At 41.4% G+C, this 26,334-nt stretch overlaps 3 protein-coding genes across 6 annotated transcripts in view; 1 reads left to right on the forward strand and 2 right to left on the reverse strand.

The window, feature by feature from the left end:
• Positions 1 to 456: 456 nt before the first annotated feature.
• On the reverse strand, positions 457 to 3,646 carry adat2 (adenosine deaminase tRNA specific 2). 2 transcript variants are annotated; one of them, XM_080790445.1, is made up of 7 exons: positions 3,578 to 3,646; positions 3,383 to 3,470; positions 1,853 to 1,957; positions 1,235 to 1,385; positions 1,020 to 1,126; positions 841 to 913; positions 457 to 755 (listed from the first exon to the last, which is right to left on the reverse strand). In XM_080790445.1, exons 2-7 carry the CDS (start codon positions 3,401 to 3,403, stop codon positions 727 to 729), a joined length of 486 nt encoding a protein of 161 aa, XP_080646571.1. In that variant the 5' UTR covers positions 3,404 to 3,470; positions 3,578 to 3,646; the 3' UTR covers positions 457 to 726. The 2 variants fall into 2 exon arrangements, with proteins under 2 accessions (XP_080646571.1, XP_080646570.1); XM_080790444.1 differs by having other exon boundaries at positions 3,582 to 3,631.
• A 754-nt stretch (positions 3,647 to 4,400) lies between these two features.
• pex3 (peroxisomal biogenesis factor 3) lies at positions 4,401 to 15,106 on the forward strand. The gene is made up of 12 exons (XM_080790373.1): positions 4,401 to 4,594; positions 6,811 to 6,942; positions 7,420 to 7,501; positions 8,215 to 8,258; positions 8,854 to 8,975; positions 9,078 to 9,144; positions 9,249 to 9,303; positions 9,419 to 9,590; positions 10,202 to 10,272; positions 10,379 to 10,507; positions 11,609 to 11,705; positions 12,119 to 15,106. The coding sequence occupies exons 1-12, from the start codon at positions 4,522 to 4,524 to the stop codon at positions 12,200 to 12,202; spliced, it is 1,128 nt and encodes a 375-aa protein (XP_080646499.1). The 5' UTR covers positions 4,401 to 4,521; the 3' UTR covers positions 12,203 to 15,106.
• Positions 15,107 to 15,672: 566 nt separating this feature from the next.
• The window catches only part of evlb (Enah/Vasp-like b), a 65,599-nt gene continuing 54,937 nt past the window's right edge, over positions 15,673 to 26,334 (reverse strand). For all 3 annotated transcript variants that reach the window (XM_080791094.1, XM_080791093.1, XM_080791095.1), the window contains exons 5-13: positions 22,032 to 22,099; positions 21,112 to 21,374; positions 20,445 to 20,548; positions 19,555 to 19,591; positions 18,991 to 19,042; positions 18,677 to 18,737; positions 18,493 to 18,553; positions 18,250 to 18,307; positions 15,673 to 16,945 (exon numbers count right to left, since the gene is read on the reverse strand). In XM_080791094.1, coding sequence (XP_080647220.1) covers positions 16,908 to 16,945; positions 18,250 to 18,307; positions 18,493 to 18,553; positions 18,677 to 18,737; positions 18,991 to 19,042; positions 19,555 to 19,591; positions 20,445 to 20,548; positions 21,112 to 21,374; positions 22,032 to 22,099 — 742 coding nt within the window. In that variant the 3' untranslated portion in view covers positions 15,673 to 16,907. The remainder of the gene's footprint in view (positions 16,946 to 18,249; positions 18,308 to 18,492; positions 18,554 to 18,676; positions 18,738 to 18,990; positions 19,043 to 19,554; positions 19,592 to 20,444; positions 20,549 to 21,111; positions 21,375 to 22,031; positions 22,100 to 26,334) is intronic.

A 26,334-nucleotide genomic window follows, 5' to 3' on the forward strand; every position in this document is an offset into this window, starting at 1 on the left:
AAAATGTTAAAAAAAAATTGACCTCACCTTTCACAGCTGTCTGTCTGTCTTCATGTCTGTCTGTCTCTACTTTGTTCATTTATTCTATAGGCTACAGTACTGTACTGTATACACGCCATAATGGTACAGTCACCCTGACTGGGAGGGGGGGGGGCGAACTATACCTGTCAGTGGGGAGTGTTGCCTGGGAGGAGGAGTAGGACTAAGGCCCTATACGTCCTCTCTGGGGGGGGGGGGGGGGGTACACTACCTGTGAGTGTTGGCTGATGAATGAATATCAACGTCCTAATACTGGGGGGTCAAATTATGACAGGCAATTCCTGCTGTCAAAATATGAACCCCCAGTCAAAAAACACTTTGTTTGAAATAGACACTCATGCTTTCCAAGGTGTGATTTGGGGTCCTAAGGATGAATACAAGATGAATATCAACATCTTAAAAGCTAAAGAGAGAAAGACAGGACAAAGCAAAGAGTTACAGACTATTTAAAATCCTTCCAATCTGTCATTGATTTGTTTTGCATTAATAACAGACCAATTGACCTTTTCCTCAGACAATGAAGAAAGAGACAATAAGAAATTGTTAAAATAGAAGATTTTGCTCTCTAGACTCAACCCAAATGCAATCCAGAATAGAATAGAAAATGCTCCCACACTAAATAAACAATTTTATTAAAAAATAAATAAATAAACATGGCAGAAAGTGATGATACAGCATGGCACAGCCTCAGTCTTTCCTGGTTTTTGGTTTTGGGGCTGTAACACAGAGAGAATACTGTGAGATTAGAAGAGAGAGAAGAAGAGAGAGAAGAAGAGAGAAGAGATTATAGTAGTTAGTTACCATTTGGATTCTCCTGTTTATAGAAGCTTTTCAGCATTTCCACTGCCTCTTCTGCCCTGTAGCCTGATTCACACTGTAGAGAAGAAACACCAGGTCACAAAAAGGAGGATTTTTTTTTAACAACACAGATTTTTGGGGGTCCTTACTCCCTGACATGAAAATGTCATTAGGCTGCATACCTTGAATGAGGTGCCAGTGTGAGGTAGTTGTGCTGAGGAGATATGCAGCACAGAGCCACAGCCTCCAAACCTGTCATTCCCACAGCCATACACCACCACCGGAATGTCTGGCAGGGGTTACTGTTAAGATACATTCTTTATACAGAGGTAAACACAGCACAAATACTATATACACACACACACACACACACACACACACAGAGTTGGTAAGATACTGAGCAGCCGCAGGGCTCCTGCACACATGATGCACGGCTCCACAGTGACGTACAGCACCGTCATCTCACACACACTTCTGGCCTCCATGTTGCCACGATGACACCACTCCAGCACCTGGTCCAGGGCCACCATCTCTGCATGGCGCGTGGCCTGCCGCAAACGTACACACACACACACACACACACACACACACACACACACACACACACACACACACACACACACACACACACACACACACACACACACACACACACACACACACACACACACACACACACACACACACACACACACACACACACACACACACACACACACACACACACACACACACACACACACACACACACACACACACTTCCGTTCAGTAAAGTAAAAATAGTGATTTCAATTTCAACCTAGGTAATGCTCAAACTAATTTGATTCATAGTGGGATTGATTTATTTTACAGGGTTAGGGTTAGGCAGAAGCCTTTGAAAATTGTGTTTGCACGAATAGTCCAGACTAGTTCAAGCACACTGCCAAATGTTAATTATTATATATATCAATTTGTACATTTTCGTTCAGAGACTGTACAATGGTACACTCTGAGTCTGAGAGTGTACTTGGCTTACATTCTTGGTCTCGTTGACTTCATTCCTGCCCCTGCCCACAACTTCATTGTTATATACCATGAGGCATCCCACAGGCACCTCTCCATTTTCCAGGGCGTCTTTAGCCTGGCAGGAAAAAGATCACAATTAAAGCTCAGATTTAGCAAAGTAATAGTGCAATATGGGCATTAGTCAGATAATAAACTGTTAACCCCCAAAACTGTCAACCCACTGATCTAAAGAGATTGAAGACAATGTTGTTAACAGGTGACTCACATTATGACTGAAATAAAAAATACAGTGTTCACACGAATAGATTTGGACTGGTTTATTTTGTGTTGATCATGTTGTCTTTGTTCTAATAACATAATTGTATTTCATTCTGACCAGGCACGTGCACACAGACATCAAAGGGGGTTTCAGCCCCTGCTCAATTATATACCCATCTGTATAACAACTGCCCTTTGCAGAACATGAAGCATTTGCTATGGTGAAAGAAATGCAAATGCCACTCCTTTCCATTCCATACCGGCTTTCAGGAGAATTGCTTTTTTCCCCGAAGTCTCCTGAACTCAAACGCAGCATTTTCTAATTTTGTTTCGAAATCCATGCCGTACGGTACGGTACACCACATCTCCAGTAGATAAAGATGAGTGCTGGGTTGCGCCCTACAAGCTCACAACGCGTTGCGGTGTGACGCGTTGTGAGCTTGTAGATCTCCTATTTTTGCTCCTATTTTTGTCCAAAAGTGCCCTCTTACGGGATTGATCAGCCCCTGCCTCTCTAACACTCTCTGCACGTCCCTGATTCTGACTTTATATTGTATTAGCACATCTTAATCTACTACTTAATTTTCTTTCTTTCGTTAGAAATTTCACCAGTGCATTATGTCAGCAGAGTCATCTAATAGTCCGGCAGCCGACAGGCTTCTTTTGTTTAAAGCGGGAAATTTGGTATCAGTAGTCTTTTTTACTGGCCTAAAATATTGTCTATATACAAACATTCATGAATCCACTTGCTGACCGGCTGTTAGTATTGGGCAATTGTTTTTCCATTAAAATACTATGGCAGGCAAAATTGTCAAAATGTACTATTTTCTTTCACATCCGGACATTGTAATGATAATTATTAATAACCCACCTATCTCCCAGACTGGGATTTGCATTTGAGAGAGCTTAATTTAATGTTATTTTTAAAAGAAAAATCAGACCGATCTGAAGTGTACTGTACTGTAGGCTACTGTACTGTACACTGTACTGTACAAGCCCTCCTCCCTGTCCTGTGTGTGAACAAACTAAGGCTATATAGTTTCGTGCTCGGACACAGGGACACACACATATAGCTGTCTATAGGAGTACCACTCAAAAATCCTCTTCCTCACGCTTATGTCAGTGTGCCTGTGATCACTCCACACACACACACACACACACACACACACACACACACACACACACACACACACACTAAAATAAAGTCCATGCCGGTGGTGTATCCAATAGACGTCAGTGCGATATCCCTGTCAAAAACTACTTAATTTATGGACAAACTCACCATGTCGAACGCACTGGACATCCACTTCTCAATGTCCTCTTCGGTTGGATAAAAAGTATCCCTCAAAGCGGTCTCCTTGCACTCCGTCCTGCATAGCAAACCAAGAATGACTCCGTGTAAATATAAAACATCCAGTTAAATGATATACTGTAGTCTGTACTAGTCTGGAAACAAACCATAACATAATTAATTTACGTACATATTTACGTATTTCCACCACTGATTCCTGAGTGGACACTGGAGAGGGAAGATAATATTGGTCGGACACCACTGTTGCCAGATTGTGTGAGAGACGTCACATTAGCAACCGCCGGTCTATGAAATCAAGCCCAAAAAGAAGCGACTGGGAGTCTATGGACTGGGCTAGGGCTACAAACTTAATTGCTTGTTGATTGAAAATAGCCGATCTACAAGCTCGCGGCGTTTTTCAAAAAACAAAATATTGGAAAAAACGGACAAATGTGGAATATATTTAATACATCACTGTGGGGGTCCGTCCTTAAGTTACTTAACATGGAAATGTGTGAGAATCACATGGCTTAAACAGCATTGGGAAACAAGCCCAGCATTAACTACCCTTTTTGAAACAACTTCTTAAACAAGCACGTACTGTAACCGAGATCTCCTATACTTATAGGGACGGTCAGGGGAGTATAAGGGCTCGTATTCAGGTAGGCCTTATTTCTTCTTAGGAGCTGGGGAGGGAATGGAGCTGGTCACGTTTGAGTCTAAAGCCTGTCTCTAGATATCTACTGCTCTGCTCGCCATACTATATAGGGTGACGTACGTGACGTCATGGCCTGACATCACGCTGTCGACCGTTTCCGTGGCAACAAGCACCAAAAAACGCAACCTAATTACAAATTTATACAACAAACTTTACAGAAGAAGAAGCCCAAAGTCGCTTACAATACGCAGACATGGCAAGACAAACTGATACCTTCAGGCGTGTTTAATCAAACACCGATGATCCAGACAAGCCGGGTTGATCATCGATGTGATCATCACACACAGGTCTGTTTTTCGCACACACTTTTCATGCTTTCAGCTAACGTGGATGATTAGCTGTCTGTCATGTACACAAGTTAATCTTAAAAGAACTATAGTATTAAAGTGTAAAACGTTTACATTGACACAGAATGTTTTCCTCCGTTTGGAATTTCGTGAAGCGCCACAGAAGGAAGTTTATTTTTACTGGAGCTGTCATTGGAGGTGGGTAAAGTTGTTTTCACTGCTATGTTGTGTAGTATTAGCATTCATAGCACTGCTTCATAGTTAGCATAAATATGTATTCTACGACTGTCCAAATGTTTATGTACAATCCCAAGCGTAACAGAAGGATAATCCAGAGGGTTTTACTCCGTGGTGTAGTTTATATCTACAGTATATCATTCATTCATACTACGTGGTATTATGTCTTGTCAGAGTGATTGTAATGGTTAAATGCAAAAATTAACTAAAAGCCCTTTTAAGTGCATTTATTTGGGGATGAAATGTAATCCCTAAATGAGAATTAGTTTAATTTATAAAGGGTGTGACCTGACAAATTAAGGCGCATGCAGCCAGCCACTGTCCAGCTGCAAGCTTGCGGACACTTGAACAGTATAGTGCCTAACCCAATATTTATACTAGTGCTTTCACAAAATATTATTTCGTTGTATTTGATATAGTATCGTCAGTACTGCCCGTGTAATAATTAAGTGGGTAAAGGCAAATGGTAGAACAGCTAGAACGTTCTCTGTTCGCTTTACTGCAAAACTGACCTTTTAAATGCTCATTGCTTGTACATACTGTTTGTAACAACAAGAGCCGTTCTAGGGCTACCTTAAATCATGCCATCATGATATTACATTAACAAAAATTAGAAGTGTGAAAAAATCACACCCATGTGAAGTGAGGGGCACTCTTATCATTGTACATCATGACGTAAATTCTCCATTCATTGTCAATGGGAATTTAATCTTCGTGACGCACTGTAGGACGAAAATAGCCGATTTGCTCGTCCACATATGATGTAAAATCTCCATTCATTGTCAATGGGGAATTTAATGTTTGTGTAAGACAAAAATCTACACTAATAGCTGAATATAGGAGGGGCTCTAAGTAGAGCCCCTCAAAAAGGGGTTAACAAATTAGTAATTGTCTAAGTTAGTATTGTCTGACTTTATTTGTTTATTTATTTATTCCGTATAAACCTTTTAGGGTCCCTGTGACGTCATGTGGGTCAATAAATACATCATCATACTGTACCTATGCAAGACTCAAAGCTTGAAATTGTCGGTGCAACCACACTTGCAATTTCCCAGCATTGCACCTTCCTTTCTAGTTACTTGCGCAAGCAGAGCGTGCAAGTAATAATTTCGCCCGGTCCGTATGCACCGTCCCAGCCAACCCGCCACTGTTGATGCGTATGCAAATAAAACAGCAAATTTGTGCCTGATTTGCTGGGACCAGATTACATGGTGGTATATGTATGACTAGCTCTCAATGATGACGTAAGAAATATGGTCATGTATGTAATCTGGTCCCAGCAAATCAGGCACAAATTTGCTGTTTTATTTGCATACGCATCAAAAGTGGCGGGTTGGCTGGGACGGTTTTTGGCGCAAAGTAACCACAGTATACCGCTAATCATAATCAACTTACAAATTATATATATAGTATATGTATGACTAGCTCTCAATGATGACGTAAGAAATATGGTCATGTATGTAATCTGGTCCCAGCAAATCAGGCACAATTTGCTGTTTTATTTGCATACGCATCAAAAGTGGCGGGTTGGCTGGGACGGTTTTTGGTGCAAAGTAACCACAGTATACCGCTAATCAACTTACAAATTACATATATATAGTATATGTATGACTAGCTCTCAATGATGACGTAAGAAATATGGTCATGTATGTAATCTGGTCCCAGCATATATATAGTATATATAACTAGCTCTCAATGATGACGTAAGAAATATGTGGATTTAAGGTCCCAATGCCAGAGTGTAATTGGTTTTCGATGGTGACGTAATGACGATATGTTTTAGTGTTGGGAGGATTAAAGTTAATGCTCCTGTGTATACATGTATGTAATCTGGCACCACTGCCGTATCAGGCACAATTTGCTGGGACGGTGCATACGCATCAAAAGTGACAGTTTATAACGGTCGAAAGTACTTGCGCGCTCTGCTTGCGCACTAGTTGGCCATTTATGGCCTACTAGTGTGCAACAAGCAAGTATGCACTCGACAGAGTGCAGTTCTAGTTGCACACTGTTTTTGTAAGACTTAAACAAGCTCACAGTGAGCTTGTAGATCTGCTATTTTACTAAGCACGACTCCAGCATGCACCTTAAATATACTGTATAACTATTAGGTTTTAGGTGCAAAAAGTGACTTGTCATGCTGGCTGTGTGTTGTGATGTGTACGTGGGCCCTGCAGGTGTGTATTTCCTGGGTAAGTATGCCCAGAGGAAGATGCGGGAGATCCAGGAGAAGGAGGCGTCAGAATACATCTCTCAGGCCAGACGACAGTTTCACTTTGAGAGCAACCAGAGGACCTGCAACATGACCGGTGAGTGAGGAGTTAATATCGCTGTTTCATTGCACCTGTTGTAGCCTAAAGCACTGCTCACGGCTCGAGTAAAAATCCCATTTTCTTTTCCTTCATAAAAAAAAATATATAAGATTTCTTTATTATTATATTTGTATACGTTTTAAGACTAAAACAAATTGATGATCGGAGGAAAGTCTCCATTGAATCTTCTACCATAGACGCACGCATCAAATGATTGAGCAGCACGTTTAAAAATATCAAGGGTTGCCCGAAAGAGAGATGGAGAAGCATTAATTTGACCCTGTAAAAACATATTTCTCCTGAATGCCTTCGGGTATGGCATGGAAATGGGGAGGGGGGATTCGCATTTCTTTCACCACAGTAAATGTAGAATTCGTGGTCTGGAGAGTTAAAGGACAGGCGCTGAAGCCCCCTTTTGATGTCTGTGTGCACTGTGCACATGCCTGGTGAAACGTGTGTGTCCCTCCTCGATAGTGCTGTCCATGTTGCCTACGTTGAGAGAGGCCATCATTCAACAGTTGAACTCCGAGAGCCTGACGATGCTGCTCAAGACCAAGTCAGTACAACACACACATGCTACACTTCAGAGTTGATTTTTATAGTCTTTTAGTCATATTTTAGTCACCTGATTTTCTTTTAGTCTACGATAGTTTTAGTAAAATGTATGTTGGTGGGCGTTGATGGTGTCGTAATCCCTCATTTTAGTCAATCTGCTATTTTCAGAGCGCAACCAAACATACAATGGCATGAATTAGTTATATCTATTGGATCTCTTCTCTACTAGTCCCTCCCTAACATTTTAGTCTAGTTGCTATTTGTTGACTAAATTGTCAACATATTTAGTTTTATCAGCATAGTTTAGTTTTTACTTAGTTTTCGTTGGTGAAAAAAGGTAGTTGACAAATGTGTTTTTCTCTTCTGTTACAAAGTGGCACAGAGAAAAAAAGTCCTTTTTATTAATGTTTTGTTTAGCTCAATTGAGCAGTGGTTCTCTAATGTTTTAAATCCAAGGACCCCCAGTGTGTTGTGCATTATGCCGCAGGCAATTGACCCTTAACGGGACCCCTTACAGCACCCTTACAGGTCCTTCTCAGATTTACAGACCTATGGGCCATTTGGTTCTTAACTATCAGTCATTTAGCCCAGTGGTTTGCAACAACTCCCCAGACCCCACTTTGAGAACCACTGCTCTACAGTACATGCAGCAATGTCTTAAATGTCTAATTCTCTGCAATGCCGCCACCTCTCTTGACCCTGCCGCCATCGTAGACCGACCAATAAGTTGGAGATCTGGGAGGACCTGAAGATCATCAGTAAGTGCTCTACCTCATATTAGACATGACCCCAAACGATCACAGATTCACAATGCAATGAGTTGTAACATAATCCTCCAAAACTGTTAACGATCGATTAACCTACATGAGCAAGTTTAAGTCGGTTATAGGTTCTACATTTTGGTTCATAGAGCACAGTCGGACGTAATTTACACATCCTACCCTGGTCACGTTTTTGCCCCTTTTTATTTTATTTTATATTGCCGGCGGATTCATTCATATGTATATGAAGAATCGACTGACAGCGGGACAGTTTCCATCAAAATCCATCTTATATGAGACAATAAGATGATCCAATGTTATTCTCCATAGAGAAATTACTTCCACAGCCCAGGGGGCTGAGCGAGTGATGTCAGGGAGTTGGTACTCCATTAGCCCAGCCTTACTGTACATATACTACGTTAACATTATTTCTTGATGTGTGGAACAGGTTTTACTTGCAGTATTGTGGCAGTGACTGTACAGTATGTATGTTAACATTAATTCATGACGTGTGGAACAGGTTTTACTCGCAGTATTGTGGCAGTGACTGTACAGTATGTATGTTAACATTAATTCATGACGTGTGGAACAGGTTTTACTCGCAGTATTGTGGCAGTGTACAGCACCTGTATGCTGGTGGTGTTGCTGAGAGTACAACTCAACATCATAGGAGGATATCTGTACCTGGACAACTCTGTAGGGAAGAATGGAATGGTGAGGACGTCTGTCTGTCTCTCCGTCTGTCTGTCCGTCTGCCTAACCATGATCAGGGAACTTACGTGTGTGTGCGACGCGTGTGCGTTTATCTCTCTCCAGACTCCTCTGGCTCCACCAGATGTCCAACAGCAGTATTTGTCCAGTATCCAACATCTATTAGGAGATGGTAGGACACACACACACACACACACACACACACACACACACACACACACACACGTCCATGTCTTGTTGCTCAGTCTCATCTGCCTTTCTCTCTCTCTCTCTCAGGTTTGACAGAACTGATGTCAGTGGTAAAGAGAGCAGTCCAGGATACACTGGGAGAGTGAGTGTCTGTCTGTCTGTCTGTCTGTCTGCCTGCATCTCTCCTGACATTGTTCTCACACAAACGTGTGTGTGTGTGTGTGTGTGTGTGTGTGTGTGTGTGTGTGCACGCACAGTGTCTCTCTGAAACAGAGTTTGTCCCTGTTGGAAGTGGAGCAACAGCTGAGCTGGATCAGAGCGCTGGTCGAGGGAGGCCAGGGACCCCCTGGAGGGCCAGGTGGGGACTCAGCCCACAGACGCCTGTCCTGGTACATGATAGCTGACGAAGAGACGACGCTGTCGGACCAGGTCACAACGACCATTCATATATGCTTTACTTGGTTGTATGAAGCAGAAAGTGATTGAAATAAATCACACTTGTGTGAAGTATAGGCATAGGCAATGTTGATATTTGGGGGAGCATAAATAAGAGAAACATTAAAAGTCTATAGACTTGGCCGCCACATGCTGAAAACCAGACAAAACGTTCTAATTTCAGAAGAGAAATGATACTCCGCCTACGTGCTTGCATTGTACATCTGTAGACGTGTTGTGGAGCTGTGGGTTCATGTATACATATTTTACCAATGAAAAGCATCAACAATTCATGATGACTATTTTTATGTATTTGATATATTGCCATGTTTTTTACTCTGGATTCAGAGTGTCTGCTAAATGCCTAAACTAAACTGTGACTACATAATAATTACATTGGATCAATACAAGTTCTTATTTCCTGTGTGTGTGTGTGTGTGTGTGTGTGTGTGTGTGTGTGTGTGTGTGTGTGTGTGTGTGTGTGTGTGTGTGTGTGTGTGTGTGTGTGTGTGTGTGTGTGTGTGTGTGTGTGTGTGTGTGTGTGTGTGTGTGTGTGTGTGTGTGTGTGTGTGTGTGTGTGTGTGTGTGTGTGTGTGCGCGTGCAGGCGTGTGGTTTGACAGAACAGGACATTATGACCATCAAACTGCTCAGTGAGACCAGAGACATGTTGGACAGGTAAACACCAAAGACACACAGTACACAGAATTAATAAAATCACTGTCTTAGAACGTTGACGTTCTCACAAGTACAGTAATACAAACGTGTGTATGTGTGTCTCCAGTCCAGACTTCAGCACTGTTCTCAACACCTGTCTGAACCGAGGATTCTCTCGTCTCCTTGACAACCTGGCTGAGTTCTTCCGCCCGCCTCCCGGTGACTCTGCCCTTGGCCTCAGCTCCGCTCCTGATAGGTCAGCTCCCCCGATTGGCATGTCTGTGGCCCAATCAATCATGATTCTTTTCATGACAGATACATTGTCCAAGCAGTACTGGTAGCCATCAATGGCTCTACTGTAATATTTTGTTCCTGTATATATAGTGTGATAATGCTATTATGTCAAATACATTTAGAAACATTGTCTTTCGTCAGTCTAAATGTGCAGCCTGAATACAGTTTTCATATTAAATACTTTGTGGCAAACACAAGCTAACGGCCATCTGCAAACGGTGATTCAGAGCGTTGGCGTGGTCTGCTTGGTGTGTGCATATTTCTGGATGTAGTCTTTTTTTGCCTTAAAGGGATAGTTCAGATTTTTTTAACTTAAGCTGTATGAAATACTTGCCATTAATATAGTGGTTGCAACTGTATTAATTGATTGCCAGAGTTCCGTGGTGGGAGTTCTGCTCTGGTTTTGGTCAATATTAAGTAGTTCTGGTCATTTTGTGGGGGGCACTGGGGCCACGCAGTGAAAGTAAAGTAATCCACAAAACTAACGTCATTTGTATTGTTGACCTATTTCTAAAATATTAGCGCAACCTTCATTCAACTTTGACCCCTCTATCACATGGAACTATTCTTTGGCCGTAGTGATATGGACACAAAAAACATAGTTCTGTGTGATAGAGGGGTCAAAAAGGAACAAAAGTTGCACTAATATTTTAGAAATACCGTAGGTCAACAATACAAATGATGTTAGTTTTGTGGATTAATTTACTTTTAATGCGTGGCCCCCTGTGCCCCCCACAAAATGACCGGAACTACTTAATATTGACCAAAACCAGAGCAGAACTCCCACCACGGAACTCGGGCAATCAATTAATACAGTTGCAACCACTATATTAATGGCAAGTATTTCATACATACTTTCATACATTTAAAAAAATCTGAACTATCCCTTTAAGGGCCGTTCACACTCATACAGCAAGCACTGTAACTACTGTATAACTATTGTATCGCTCATTGTCTTTGTTAAAGTTGTGGTGGAAACTCTGCGTTCCACTTGAGATGTTTAAAACGATACCTTTACAGTTCTAGTGCACTTGGACTGATATCTCTGTGTCCGTCTCTCCAGTCTGTCAGCAGTCAGCCTGCCCCTAGCTAAGATCATCCCCATCGTCAATGGTCAGATCAACAGCATTTGCAGTGAAACACCCAGCCACTTTGTCCAGGTAACAACTCCATGTTTTCAGTTTAGCCTGGCCTTACTTGGGCCCAGGTCAAATCCATTCCTTGGTGCACGTCACACAGTAAAATCCTTAGTTTTAATTTCACTGTATTGCACAGTATTTTACTGTGCACCCTTTCTCAGCCTTGAGACTAATATTGCAAAGAAAGGAAAGTGAATTGCATCCATCTTTATTATCGTCTCTGTCGGGTGGAAACCTCAAGTCCAAAACTGTTACTTTTCAGGACTCGAATTCAAAAACAGAAAAAGCAGAAGATAGACAAGCATTTCGAGCTGGTGGATCTGCTACTTTTGATGCTTTTGTGGGGGAGAGGACACAAAAAGTTAAAATATGGAGATAGGAGGTTTCTGCCTATATCCTTTGTCTCTCCTCTTCGTCTCTCTGTCTCTCTCCAGGACTTGCTGATGATTGACCAGGTGAAGGAGTTTGCAGCAAACGTGTACGAGACCTTCAGCACGCCGCAGGAGCTGCAGAAATGAACCAGGAGGAAACCAACTGTACGAGAGGTCAAGGAGGACGAGAAGGGTGATTGCAATTGAGCCGCGAGACGAAGATGGGTGTAGAACGCCATCAAACGTTCACTCCTTCCTTCTCTCACTTTCGGCACCCCATAATAGCTGCAGAAATAAACATTCTCGAGGAGAGGGGACAATGACACGGGGGAAATAGGAGGATTTGTAGAGGGGAGAACAGAGAGACGGAGGAAGAAATAAGAAGTGTGGCAGACAGCTCTTCTCACATTTCGGGGTTCGGGCAACTTTTTGTTTTGAATAGGCATGTAACGATTCACTCAACTCACGATACGATTCGTATCACGATATGAGGTTCACAATATTAAAAAATATATATTACCGTTTATTTTATTTTATATAGGCTAATTTATCTTCCCCCCCCCCCTGAGGTTTTTTATTTAACTACATTGCAAAAGAAGTAGCATTACTTTTGACAGTGCAGAAACATAATTGCCTTCCTTGATGAGCATTAACGACCATCATCACCTGGGCACAGTCACAGACACACACAGCTCCCCTCTACAGTGCTCTACTACTGAAAGTGACCATCATTTCTCTCCAAAAGCACTTGAATAGGATGGAATATGACTAAAGCTCACATTTCACTTTTATTTTTAATCGATTTTTTTATTTCAATGAATCGATTCATATCGTCGGGATTAATATCGATATATATCTATATACTATATTTCGTTACATGCCTGGTTTTGAATGATCTAAACATTATTGATCAAGAGTAGCAGCAGCAGCAACATTTTGATCTTCACAGTGTGTTCTTCAGAAACCCGTAGAAGACTGTGAAGGCCAAAACATTGATCAATAAAGCTTGGAGCATTCAAAGTGAGTAGCGAGCCCTTCAATAGTTTTTAATGATTTCATTACCCTTGCAGTTGTTAACCCATTAAGACCTGGAACGCATCTGTGTCGCCTTAGCTTTTGACCACTTTAACCTATTCAGGACAGGAACCACTTTTGGAGTTCTTGTTGCTATGAACAGTATATATAGCATATATCTGCCTCAGCCTTAATGGCTTAATGTTATTTTAAACTTTAGCTGTTGAAAAACTTGCAGATCTACAAGTTTTTTTTTCTTTTCTTTTGTTTCTACCACAAACACTGTTTACAGCCTGTTAAAGCCTGGAATGGTGGAATCCAGATTTATTCAAGGCTTACTTAATCTAGGTCTAGGTGGAGGGGGAGTATGTAGTTTCTTCTCCTGCACACTAGGTGCCACTCTTTGTCAACATCCATGGAAATTCTATTACATTGTGGTGCATTGAATTTATAGGGGTTTACTCAAATGAATCATGTGTGTTTGTTTTAAAATTATGATTATACTCTCCAAACAGTTTTGAGTTTTAGTAAAATCACACTGGTCATTTTGTAAATGCATACAGTACAATATGAATACAGTAGAACAATTTCTGGAGAAAAGTAATTCTTCATGTAATCTTCTTCTTAGGATCACTTTATTTATCCTGTTCACACATTTCTTTTAATGTATGTTTGTGGTACGTTTTTCTTTTTAGTTTAGTTTTTCCCATTCTCTGTTGGTGCAAAATGCTTCTTAACAAGTCATTCCCCCCATGTGTCTGGTCCCTGTAACCCCTAATGTTTGGTCTGGGGAGAGTGCGTAGACAACCACATATTTCGGAAACATATTTAACAAAATCTGCTGCTCCAGTGGGGGTCCTCGTCAAATGCACATTCATTTGGGGGTCCTTGACATGAAAAACATTTGAGAACCACTGGCGTAACGTGCATATCAACACGCTATCCCTCCCAGTTCTCTTGCTGACCTTTCGCCCATGAATACGGCCAAGCCATTGGATTTAATTTCTGATGGTCATGCGTTGGAACAAGAATGGATATCGGCAATAGTTCATTTGTGTCATGCTCCAATCAATCAGTGGAATGTATTTCAAATTAAACGTAGTGTTCTTGCACAAGAACACGATGCCTGTCCTTGGTAAAATGTTTTCTTGATGTGATAAACCTCTGGATGTCCTGGGATGTAGACTAAAGGCCTATTCATAGTCCAGTTTTCGGTGAGGTGACCACTGAAACAGTGGTTAGTAAAAACAGAGAGATGTGTTGTGTGAGTGGTGACCGGCGTGACGTCATGTTGTAGTTTTCGGTGGTCATCTATTCACCGAAAACTGGACTATGAATAGGCCTTAGTTGAAACTAACACTAAAATGTTAATTGTCTTGCTTCAGACACATAAATGCAAACCAGCTGACATAACTGCTCCCTGATTGGGCTGATGGTTTATACTAATGTGATTGGACTAAAGTCTTCCTCCTTGGCCTCACTATAGGCAGTGGGCACTGTGATAGGCTGCTGACAGTAGGTATTACATTTTGGTTCTAATGAAATGTTAGTTGTTCCTTTTAGTGCAGAATGAATAAAAACAGAAATTTATGTTTTGTAGCTAATTATTTAGTTATTTATTACTGGGAGAGGTAATAAAATAATTACCTGTACTTTCTGTGCTGTGTTAAACTCAAACCAAAACCTCTGGCTGAAAATGGGAAATGTGGGTGAAGCATGCAGACAGGATTTGGCTCAAGTCAGTGGCAGCAGGTTCAGTGTCTTGCTCAAGGACACTTCGACACTAACTCTGGGGGAGCCCTGGATCGAACTGGTTCCCATCCAACTGCTCTACCGGCCACTCTACCTGGGCCCTGAACCACTGCCCACTGTAGTCAAAACATGGTATTTGTGAGAAATAATGCACACTTTCTTGTGGTTAACTAGATGGTGCAGGGTGATTTAGCCTTCCATGACATGAAAAGGGTTGACAAGCAGCATCTCAATCTAATACAGACTAGATGAGTGGCTTTCAAAAATGTTCATGTTGAGGTCCCATCACCCAAATGTGTATTTGGCTGTAGACCCCATCTAAAGATATTTTGCCAGGGACACCCAGGAAAGATTCATGTAAAATATGGCAAGTATAAAATGAAGTGAAATCATCTGTTCAAACCAAAGAGACCCCCAGTGAGGCTGCCTGGCTTTGTGTGTGCCCCCTGTGACGTCATGTAGCAGCCAAGTCTATGGAGCATTGCTGAAAATTACATTTGGGCATTGCAAAATGGAGCATTTAATCGTGGTGTATAACTGTATACCTATCTTTGTCTAAGCTGAGCTCTTGGAACCCCTCGCTCCACCTCTCTTCCAATCAACAGAAATGCATGGATGATCAGAAAAGACGAATGTATGATGTCCTGTCGATGGAAGACCACCACCAAGAAGCTCCAAGAAGTTCCAGAAGCTCAAGGACATGATCGACTCCTTCAATGAAAAAGCGAATGTGGTGTACGTAGATGAGGAAGGGAAATCCTTGCATAACTCATATGGTAATTAAGGGGATGTCAAAGGCAAAATAACAGTCATCCACAATAAATGCAGACAAAAATAAGATTACTTTCTTTTAACCAAGTCATAGTTCACAGTTTTATTTGAATTTCTTTTTAAACTTTGTGTGTACTCTTTTTTTTCCTAACCAGGAAGCACTTGGTCATAAAAGTAAATGATAAAATGAACAATACTTCACCATATCCTTGCAACCAATGGATTTTTTTCCTTCTTCTCATCTTAATTAACATGATCACAAATACTGTTTTTGTGTTTTTGTTGTTCATAAGATGGCAATATCCAAAGAACAGTGTTAATTCCATCCTCTGTTTCAAGCAGAGTTTTGTCTTTTCCGGTCACTGATTCCACACAGCCGTAAAGAATAAAAACGTTTAAAGAATTTGGTGTCCGTGTCAAAAATAATGAGAAATACATTTGAGTGTGCTTTGTAACAAAACGAAACCCAAGGAAAGCAACATGAGCGATATAAAATACAAAAGACAAAATGTGCAATAATAATTAATACCGTATTAATATCATTCTCATTACCGTTTCATTATTACCATTGTACTCACTAAGCTACAGTACTACTACTCATATTCACATCATTACAAAGACGATCATAAAAATGATAGTGATACTGAAAATGATAGTAATAGCACAAAATAAATTCATTTGTTTTTTAAATTAAACAAAAGTAACTTGAATTCGTATCCATTTTCTTTTAACCACTTAAGCCCTATTTTCTTTTTATCTTTTTTGAAAACTTTCCCCCGATCTACAGTAAAAGCTCACAGCAGGTCGCATCCTGACACGTGAGCATGTCAATTTGACATTTTCTTTTAAAAAGGTATTTCTTTTTTTGGTTTTTGGAAAATGTTTCAAAAAGTTCCGTCTATAATGACATGACCAAAATCCAGACTCCAGGGTTAACGTGGTTATGCCGAGGACGACAGAGGGGCTAACAGACGGACGGACAGACATAATAAGACATCGGAGTAATCGGTGCGAGAGTGCGTCCCTCATCCGTGTCTTTTCCTTTCCAAAACGTAAAACCTGAACCATACGTTTTTTTAAAAGACATTAGATGATGGTGTGATGTCACTACAACGCTGGTTTCCCCTTCCCCCCCCTCACACACGTTGCTTCAACACCACAGCTACACAGAACGAATAGATGTCACAGTTTGGGCCCCTGTTCCTTCCTGGCTCTATTCCACAGGGCCACGGCAGCAGCTGCAGGGGGGGGGGGGGGGGGGGGTGACGGCTCCAAAAAAAGGTGGGTCACGCTGGGGTGGAGTGGTTCTTGGAGATTATGTCGTGCTAATTCTACTGAGTTCATGTCTAATGGCTGCAAGAGAGAGATTTACACGGGAGAAAACACAGGCATCAAGTTAAGGCGATAACAGTGACTGCATAAGGTATGGTAAGGTACTGTATGTGCAAGGTTGGATGTTTAAAAAGGAGGAGAGAGATATTTTCTTATGTTCTTATTCTTATTCTATTGCATTAGGGTTAGGCATAATATTTGTGAGGTTAGGGTTAGGTTTAGGCATAGTTTTAGTTAAGTTAAATGTTAGACACAATCAAGGCGGACACCTGGGAAAGAGGGAGTCCCCTAAACTTGAGAGACAAGACAAACTAACACACAATACATCGATGACTAAGATCTGTTCTTGTCCCCAAATAATACTAAAATCTAAATGGCTTGCTTGTCTGAGCAAGCTATGATGATGAACTTTGTTTCCTAGAAAGTTAGAATTTCGAATTGACACCAACATAGACAGATAGCAAGTCAGTGACAGTCACATACAGTACCACGTTTGGAGCTCGCCCCTTGTCTAGTCACCACTATCAGAGCCATAGAGTATAGACAGAGTTGTGACATTGAGGGGTCAGACAACAGCCCGGTCACGTGGTTAATTTACTCGCACGAGCCTGTAAACTCCAATGCATTCTGTAAACTTCCAGTGTCCCTATTCGCCAATATAAGTCTATGTAGAAGAGCCGCCATTGGACTGGTCCCATGAAGTGAATGGAGTTTCTCTGTCTATAGTACTCTATGGCTCTGACCACTATTTAGTCCTCTATTATGTCTCTAATGCCACCTAGTGGTTCCACAATTATATGACTCTTTATTGGCAGGGGACACATGCCATACTGTAACTCCACTGCAAGATATATGCCTGAGTGAGACTAACCATTTCTGTTTATAATAACCATTACAGTTACTATCTACGTAACGTGTTTCTGGTATGAAATGTTTAACCAATTATCCTAAAACACAACTACATCTCTGACATTTGTAACAAACAAAACAGCTTAACCCTTGAGAATTCAGCGAGCTATGATGGTTTCAATGTGGAGAGACTAGGGCTATCCCCATTACAAATATAAGTTGACGATTAATTGTCTGCGAATATTAATTTAATTGTGTTTTTTGCATTTAACACTGGAACATTACAATTTGTATTTCTGTTTGCCTTTTAAGCTTCGTAATCACAATTGGCAACTGCATTGACATGTCGCTCCAATGAACAGTAGCGGCCAATGAAGTAGATCTACGTACTGTATGTAGTATATCTGCTGTATGATGTTCCCTGCAGAGACAGAGATTGAACAGAAGCCCATTTTACTTTGTGGAAGGAAACGTACCATCAATGATCTCGTCCTTCACTTTGTGCAACTCACGGACAACTTCTTCCAAGATCTCCTGGTTAAAAGTAACAGACATAGGAAGTTATTCTTCATAGAGCTCCGCAACCAAATACATCATAATCTTGACATGCAAAAATTTGAGAACCACTGATTCATAGAAACATAGGTTTTTCCAGAAAACTGTTTTGGAAGACATTTTTAGAAGCGTCCTAATCCACAATCATTCCAAATGTATTTTACCTGTTTCATTCTGTCGAGGTCTAAGGCGTCTGCGTCACTGCCATTCCCTACCGGCCGCACCCTGCAAAACAAAATATATTCAATTAGATTAATACCTATTACAATCCTGAACATGGTCAATGAGTTTAATGACTATCATTTCAAGATAACAATGTACTGAAGGAGTAGAGATGCTTCAACACACCTGGAAACCAGCGATGACCTCTCTGCTGAGTTGGCCCGATCCCACGGCTTTTTGCCTCCATCTGGATGACAGACAGGATCAAATGAAATCAAATAAGATAAGGATGGACATTCATGTGTCATATAGCAGTGACATAAACAAAGGAGAGGATGATGACAACTAGCATGGACAGGCTCTAGTTAGTTAGACAAACATATGATAGATAGATAGATAGATAGATAGATAGATAGATAGATAGATAGATAGATAGATAGATAGATAGATAGATAGATAGATAGATAGATAGATAGATAGATAGATAGCGGTGGGCTCACCTATGGAGTTGTGTCCACTGCGGGTGCTGGGCGATGGAGAATTTGGGTCATCCTGCAGGAAGATGAGGAGAACAAGCAATCAATCACATCATCATCACCAACATCAACAATCACATCTAGGGCTGCAACAGCTACGTAATTGAACTAATTTATTCTTTAAATTCACATTAAAATTATGGTTGGCCGATAACATGACCTAATTTTAAATCCATGTACTGACCTTTCAGAGTAAAACAGATAAAAAAAACAAAATTAAAAACAAAAAACATTGGTCAGTTTTTATGAAATTGTTTTGTGTTTTTTTTACTTTGTTCTGTTTTGTTCTGTTTTTCTTGCCCCCTTCCCAAAAGGAAGGGGGACAGGGCAAGGGCAAAATACAAAGGTATTTTGTTTTTGTCTGTGTTTTGTATTGTTGCTCCCTGTCCCCTTTCCCCAAAAGGACCACAATGGAAACAAGCCTACTGGATTTCTTGTGTCTCTATCTTTTAAATCAATTTTCAATAAAGTAATCAATCAATCAAACAAACAAATCACTTCATGGTAGGCATTGGTCGCATCACTCACATTTTGGCTGTCCTCAGGTCTTTCGGAAGCCGCTTTCCTTCTGGGGGCAAGAAGAAGCCTTGAGTCACAACCAGGCTGTTCAAGTCATTCAGCTGTAGTTCTCAAACCTTTTCATGTCAAGGACCCCCAAATTGACACTTATTAGCCCGCGGACCCCCATTTGAAAACATATGCCAGGGACCCCCATAAGAGAAGATTTGTACGGCTCTAGCAGTGATTCTCAATTAGGCTACACGGACCTCCATTTAATGGCAAACTTGTCTCAGCTACAGTATATGGCTCTGATTGACAATTGAAATGTTCTTGCACATAACAGAATTTGAGTTGTCATTGTTTTTCTTTTCTACCTCAGTAGCCAGTCTGACAAATGCATTTCAGTTCCTCAAGCTTTCATCAGGGTTTCAATGATGAAGGCCTGCCATAACGCATCCATTTGTTACACTGATGAAGGCCTGCCATAACGCATCCATTTGTTACACTGATGAAGGCCTGCCATAACGTGTCTGTTTGTTACACTGATGAAGGCCTTCCATAACACGTCGTCCGTTTGTTACACTGATGAAGGCCTGCCATAACGCGTCCGTTTGGTAAGACTGCTGCTGCGGTAAATAAAATTAAAAAGTTAAACATTTCTGGCGCGAGTGAAATCAATTTATTGTTTTTTTTTAACACAAATCTTCTCTTCTGTGAGTCCCTGGCTGGCACAAAACATTTTCCATGGCCAAATAGAAATCAATTTGGGGGGTCCTTGGGCCTGGGCACAAACAGCTACAATGCTGTTTATAGTTTGTTAGTTCCTCTAGTCTTCCTGGGGTCCTGAACAAAGCGAATACAATTTAAACTATATGAACAACAATGAAAAAAATAGTATTGATGTGTGGATGAATGACCTTCGTGCCAACAGAGCGTTCATCTCTTCCATGAGTCCTCCACTAGCACCTCCACTGGTCCGGTTGGCATCATTTTTTGTGCCCGAAGAAGAGCTGTCCTCAGACTGTGAGGAGTAGAAGGCAAGGCCATTTTATTCGCATGGCACATTTCGACAGCAAGGCAATTCAACATGCTTTACACAGAACATCAAGCAAAGGAAACACAATTTTACAATGACATTAGGATGCATAAAACAAAATAAGTAAAAATAACTTATAATAACAGAGAGAAGAGGAGAGGATGAAACGAGATGATGTGAAGGAAGAGTAGAGGAGACATGAGAGGAGACAGGAGAATAAAGGAACAGAGATGAGAGGAAAGGGGATCAGTGGAAAATATGGAACTATGGTGTCCCTCAGGCTCTTATGAAATCATTATAAGCTGATTCTCTACACTCAGAAGCTATGCACTGAATATACATTAACGTCTAACAGTTATGAGTTAACTCATCAGAGGAACGAAGCACAACTACTTCAAAATGGAAAGTAACTAACTACAACCAAAAATAGCAGATCTACAAGCTGCTATTTTTGGTTAGGGGAAAAAGCACAGAGACAACTTTGGAAAGAGAGAGAAAGAAAGAAAGAAAGAAAGAAAGAAAGAAAAAGATAAAAAGGCACATCTCACTCTTCCAACACGCCGTAGCTTGGCTCCGGCAATCATGGCGGCGAGTCCCCCCGCGGCCTGGAGCGGCTCGTCGCCACCTCCCATGGGGAGGGGAGGGGGGAGAGGAGGCGGAGGTGCCACGGCCGAGGGCGGAGGGGGCCCGGGGGGCGGCGGAGGGGGCGGCGGGCCCACGCCCATGTTCATGTTCATGTTCATGTTCATGGGCGGAGGCATGGCGGGGGCCGCTACCGAGAGCACGACAGGGTGGCCCTGGAAAGGAGAACCTGCGGAAGGAGGAGGAAGTAGTTTGTAGTTAGTCAAAAACTACAATAACCCATTAAGACCCGAAGACACAATTCAAAGATTTGCACACATTTTCCAAAAATAGCAGATATACGTACAAGCCCGATGAGCTTGTAGATCTGCTATTTTTCAACAGCTAAAGTTTAAAATACTACAGCATCACAATAATGTATCAAAAGTAGCAGATCTGCAAGCTCGAAATGTGACGCCAAGCAGTGCATTTCGAGCTTGTAGATCTGCTACTTCTAGTTTTTGAATTTTGAATCCTGAAAAGTAACAGTTTTGGACATAATGAGGTTTCCAACCGAGGGATACAATATTACTTATAGTACTATAGCGATATATCCTAATCCGATATAGGCCTCCATGCAACAGATTTCTTAAAACTCTACTATGTAACTTTTTTTGTGAATAGAATGTTATTGTGCATCCAATCTGTCCGGTAAGGTACAATGAATGCACAATATAATATGTAATTGGGGAGGTTGTATTTGGTCTCCCTCCTCTTCTATTGAGACATTTACATCCTATGTCTAGTTTGGACACAACCTTTGATATATATATATATATATAATTATTATTATATATATTTTTTTTTACATAATAGAGCTTTAAAACGGCATCCTCTGTGTCTGTACCTGAGTTGGAAGACCGTCGCTCCCGTTCCATGTGGGCTTGTATCTGCTGCTGCTGTTCCATCATCTGCCTGCAGAGACACCAGCAAACACAGTCAGTCAGTCACCTAACAGTATAAAACTACAACCCCCAGCAAACACTGTGAGTCACCTAACAGTATAGAACTACAACCCCCAGCAAACACGGTCAGTCACCCAACAGTATATAGAACTACAACGCCCAGCAAACACGGTCAGTCACCCAACAGTATATGGAACTACAACCCCCAGCAAGTATTGTCAGTCACCAAACAACATTAGAACTACAATGACCACATTCACGTACTTTATCATCATGCAACAATCATTAAGTGTCTGTCTGTCTGTCTGTCTGTGTGTGTGTTAGAGGCCTAGCTGGTCCGTCGGTCAGATCTGGAGGTCTGCCAGTCAGACAACAGTCGGTCCAGTCATTCAGCTCAAAATTAATACTTGTAGGCCTATGGGGGTCCCTGGCACAACATCTTCTCAGATGTAGGGTTCACGGCCAAATACATATTGATTTGGGGCTCCATTAACATCCAAAAGTTTGAGAATCACTCAGAGAAGAATCCTCAGAAAGGCACCGACCACAGAGCTACCTGCGTGGAATTGAAACAACACAGCCCTCCTTCCCCCTCTCGCTCCACACATGTGTCTCTGATGTGAGAAGCACATGTCAAAAACACAGGCTTTTAGAGAGACAAGGGTTCAGACTCAGTGTAGAGGAAGTGGAATTTTCCAGATGCTTTTTGTCAGAGATGTGCAGAGTCAGCACCCCCCTGACTCCGCCACCACCACACAGCAGAATCTCTGCTCTGAGCAGTACTATGTACGTGCCACTGGAGGGAGCTCTGTGCTAACGTGTGTACTAGACAGAATAGACACTCCCTCTTTAAAATCCTCCAGTAGCCATATCCCCTCCCCCTCCACACACACACCTGCTGCAAACACAACAACTTTGTGTTTGCTAGTTAAAAAAAGAAACAACTTATAATGTAACTTTAGTTTACACCTCCTCATGGAAGTTGAGTGTAGTAGTCTGGGTTGTTTGAAAGATAAGTTTATTTTAATTAGTCTTCATAACAAACTTGCTTGGTCGTTTTGCTTTTGCTCTGCAGGTGAGCTACCTTGTGTGTGTGTGTGTGTGTGTGTGTGTGTGTGTGTGTGTGTGTGTGTGTGTGTGTGTGTGAGAGAGAGAGAGAGAGAGAGAGATGGGGTGTCACAGCACCAAATCTTTATCCTTATCCTAAACCAATTCATACTCATTAAAATTAGGTGCAAGGTGACCACCACCAAAACGGTGGTTAGTAAAAACAGAGATGTATCCCGACTCCCCACAGCTTCATTCCTAAGATTATCTGATATAAAACTAACATTGTATATATGTATGTACACCTACTGTACGTATACTAGGCTGTGTTGTGACAGGATATAATATATCTATACAGTCTGTGTAATATACTGTAGGCTTAGTGTGTTGTAACCGGAAGATGTAGTATGCGTATGTGTCTGCTGTTGCTAGTGAGTTGTGACCGGTTACACCGTTACAGTGTACAGTATGTGGCTCTTGGTCAGTTCACTTTATATCTTTCTACCTTACTTACTTCTACTCAAAGCTTATGGTGCCTCTCTCAACCTGCTCCACAGGTACACAAGCCAGGGTGCAAGACCCCAGACCCCAGAGCTCAGATTCTTCTCAGCCCTGAGTCATTCTCCTGTGCCATGCTGTGAATGCTGGACCCTAGAGCCTGCCTTAAGTCCCTGACCATTGCACCAGAATGCTATGTGCACTACTAAACATCAAAAGCTGAGTGAGAAGATGGCAGCCAGGTGTATGAGGCTGGTCGACTCAAGGTAGGAAGTGTTTTGTTTTTGCTGTGTGGATACTAGTGTGATTCAAGCTGGTGTATTATTGACATTTTGGGACCCAATGACTGGGTGGCAATGAAACATGTTTTAGTAACTGCTTCTGGCTCTGGAATTGAATGCTGATGTGAATCTACGGTGTGTATGTTGTGTGTTGTTGAAGGTATCTGCCGTTGAAGGTATTTGAGTTGTAACAGAGAACAGTATGTGTGTATGTAGCTCTTGATCACTTCAATGATCCTATGAGTGAATTTGCTATTTCCTATGCTTTTTGTTAGAACTAGAAGGTGTTGGGCTTTGACATATTAACAGCCATCAATTCCAAATGTTAATTTTCAATTGAAGACAGTAGGTTATGTGTGTTGCGTTACGTTGTGGTTGCTGAGGTGAATGTCTCTCTCTCTCTCTCTATCTCTCAGAAAAATGTAACTAGTCTAAATCAACCCATTTCAACCAACTATAATAAGTAAAATATAAAATTATTCAAATGCATTGCAGTTCAACTTGGTTTGGCTCCCAAAGTATCAGTTTTCTTTGTTGTGAGTAAAAAGTAACTAATCTTATTCTTAACCCATGGAATGGTGCATGAACCCCCACCACTATTGTGCCATGCACGCACGTTGTGTTGTCTCCTATGCAAGCAGACAGTCATCCTTCACAATCACACAGTGAGGATGCTTTGCGTGGCAGCATCACAGATCAGAGTGGGTCTACACAGTATAGAGCGTCGCAGTCCCTCCCCCTTTCAGAACAACGAGTGGCCCAGGAAATGAATCGCAATGCATTTTGACCATAGGCATTTCTTAAAATTAATTTAAAGACCTTTTAAGCGTCGTACGAAGCCAACTCTTGTCGTGACAAATCATGACAACACACACAATATTTTGGACCAAAAAAAGAATTAGAAAGTAGGAAAAAAAACGGCAGGTTACAACACTTTTTTTGTTGTTTTTCTTCTTTGTAATTATTTGTTTGGTCCAAAATATTGTGTGTGTTGTCATGATTTGTCACGACAAGAGTTGGAAGATGTAGTATGCGTATGTGTCTGCTGTTGCTAGTGAGTTGTGACAGGTTACAGTGTACTGTACAGTATGTGGCTCTTGGTCAGTTCACTTTATATCTTTCTACCTTACTTACTTCTACTCAAAGCTTATGGTGCCTCTCTCAACCTGCTCCACAGGTACACAAGCCAGGGTGCAAGACCCCAGACCCCAGAGCTCAGATTCTTCTCAGCCCTGAGTCATTCTCCTGTGCCATGCTGTGAATGCTGGACCCTAGAGCCTGCCTTAAGTCCCTGACCACTGCACCAGAATGCTAGCAGTACTAAACATCAAAAGCTGAGTGAGAAGATGTATGAGGCTGGTCGACTCAAGGTAGGAAGTGTTTTGTTTTCGCTGTGTGGATACTAGTGTGATTCAAGCTGGTGTATTATTGACATTTTGGGACCCAATGACTGGGTGGCAATGAAACATGTTTTAGTAACTGCTTCTGGCTCTGGAATTGAATGCTGATGTGAATCTACAGTTTGTATGTTGTGTTGTTGAAGGTATCTGCCGTTGAAGGTATGTGAGTTGTAACAGGGAACAGTATGTGTGTATGTAGCTCTTGATCACTTCAATGATCCTATGAGTGAATTTGCTATTTCCTATGCTTTTTGTTAGAACTAGAAGGTTTTGGGCTTTGGCATATTAACAGCCATCAATTCCAAATGTTAATTTTCAATTGAAGACAGTAGGTTATGTGTGTTGCGTTGCGTTGTGGTTGCTGAGGTTCGTTGTGGCAGGGTGGCTGTATTGGTTCATGACTGGCATGGTGGCAAAGAATGTCTCTATGAATGTCTCTCTCTCTCTCTCTCTCTCTATCTCTCAGAAAAATGTAACTAGTCTAAATCAACCCATTTCAACCAACTATAATAAGTAAAATATAAAATTATTCAAATGCATTGCAGTTCAACTTGGTTTGGCTCCCAAAGTATCAGTTTTCTTTGTTGTGAGTAAAAAGTAACTAATCTTATTCTTAACCCATGGAATGGTGCATGAACCCCCACCACTATTGTGCCATGCACGCACGTTGTGTTGTCTCCTGCAAGCAGACAGTCATCCTTCACAATCACACAGTGAGGATGCTTTGCGTGGCAGCATCACAGATCAGAGTGGGTCTACACAGTATAGAGTGTCGCAGTCCCTCCCCCTTTCAGAACAACGAGTGGCCCAGGAAATGAATCGCAATGCATTTTGACCATAGGCATTTCTTAAAAATAATTTAAAGACCTTTTAAGCGTCGTACGAAGCCAACTCTTGTCGTGACAAATCATGACAACACACACAATATTTTGGACCAAAAAAAGAATTAGAAAGTAGAAAAAAAAACGGCAGGTTACAACACTTTTTTTGTTGTTTTTCTTCTTTGTAATTATTTGTTT

The sequence above is a fragment of the Protomyctophum bolini genome, assembly GCF_963924005.1.
Source record: "Protomyctophum bolini genome assembly, chromosome: 19".
In the NCBI taxonomy this organism is placed as follows: Eukaryota; Metazoa; Chordata; class Actinopteri; order Myctophiformes; family Myctophidae; genus Protomyctophum; species Protomyctophum bolini.

Bases quoted from the DNA above. Each gene is read 5' to 3' on its own strand.
- adat2 (XM_080790444.1), bottom strand. The intron at 1,958-3,382 runs GTGAGTTTGTCC...TTTTCCTGCCAG, and splicing joins TGTCCAGTGCGTTCGACATG to GCTAAAGACGCCCTGGAAAA. The intron at 1,386-1,852 runs GTAAGCCAAGTA...CGTTTGCGGCAG, and splicing joins AAGTCAACGAGACCAAGAAT to GCCACGCGCCATGCAGAGAT.
- pex3 (XM_080790373.1), top strand. From the start codon at position 4,522: ATGTTTTCCTCCGTTTGGAATTTCGTGAAGCGCCACAGAAGGAAGTTT. The intron at 4,595-6,810 runs GTGGGTAAAGTT...TGGGCCCTGCAG, and splicing joins TACTGGAGCTGTCATTGGAG to GTGTGTATTTCCTGGGTAAG. The intron at 7,502-8,214 runs GTCAGTACAACA...CCGCCATCGTAG, and splicing joins ACGATGCTGCTCAAGACCAA to ACCGACCAATAAGTTGGAGA.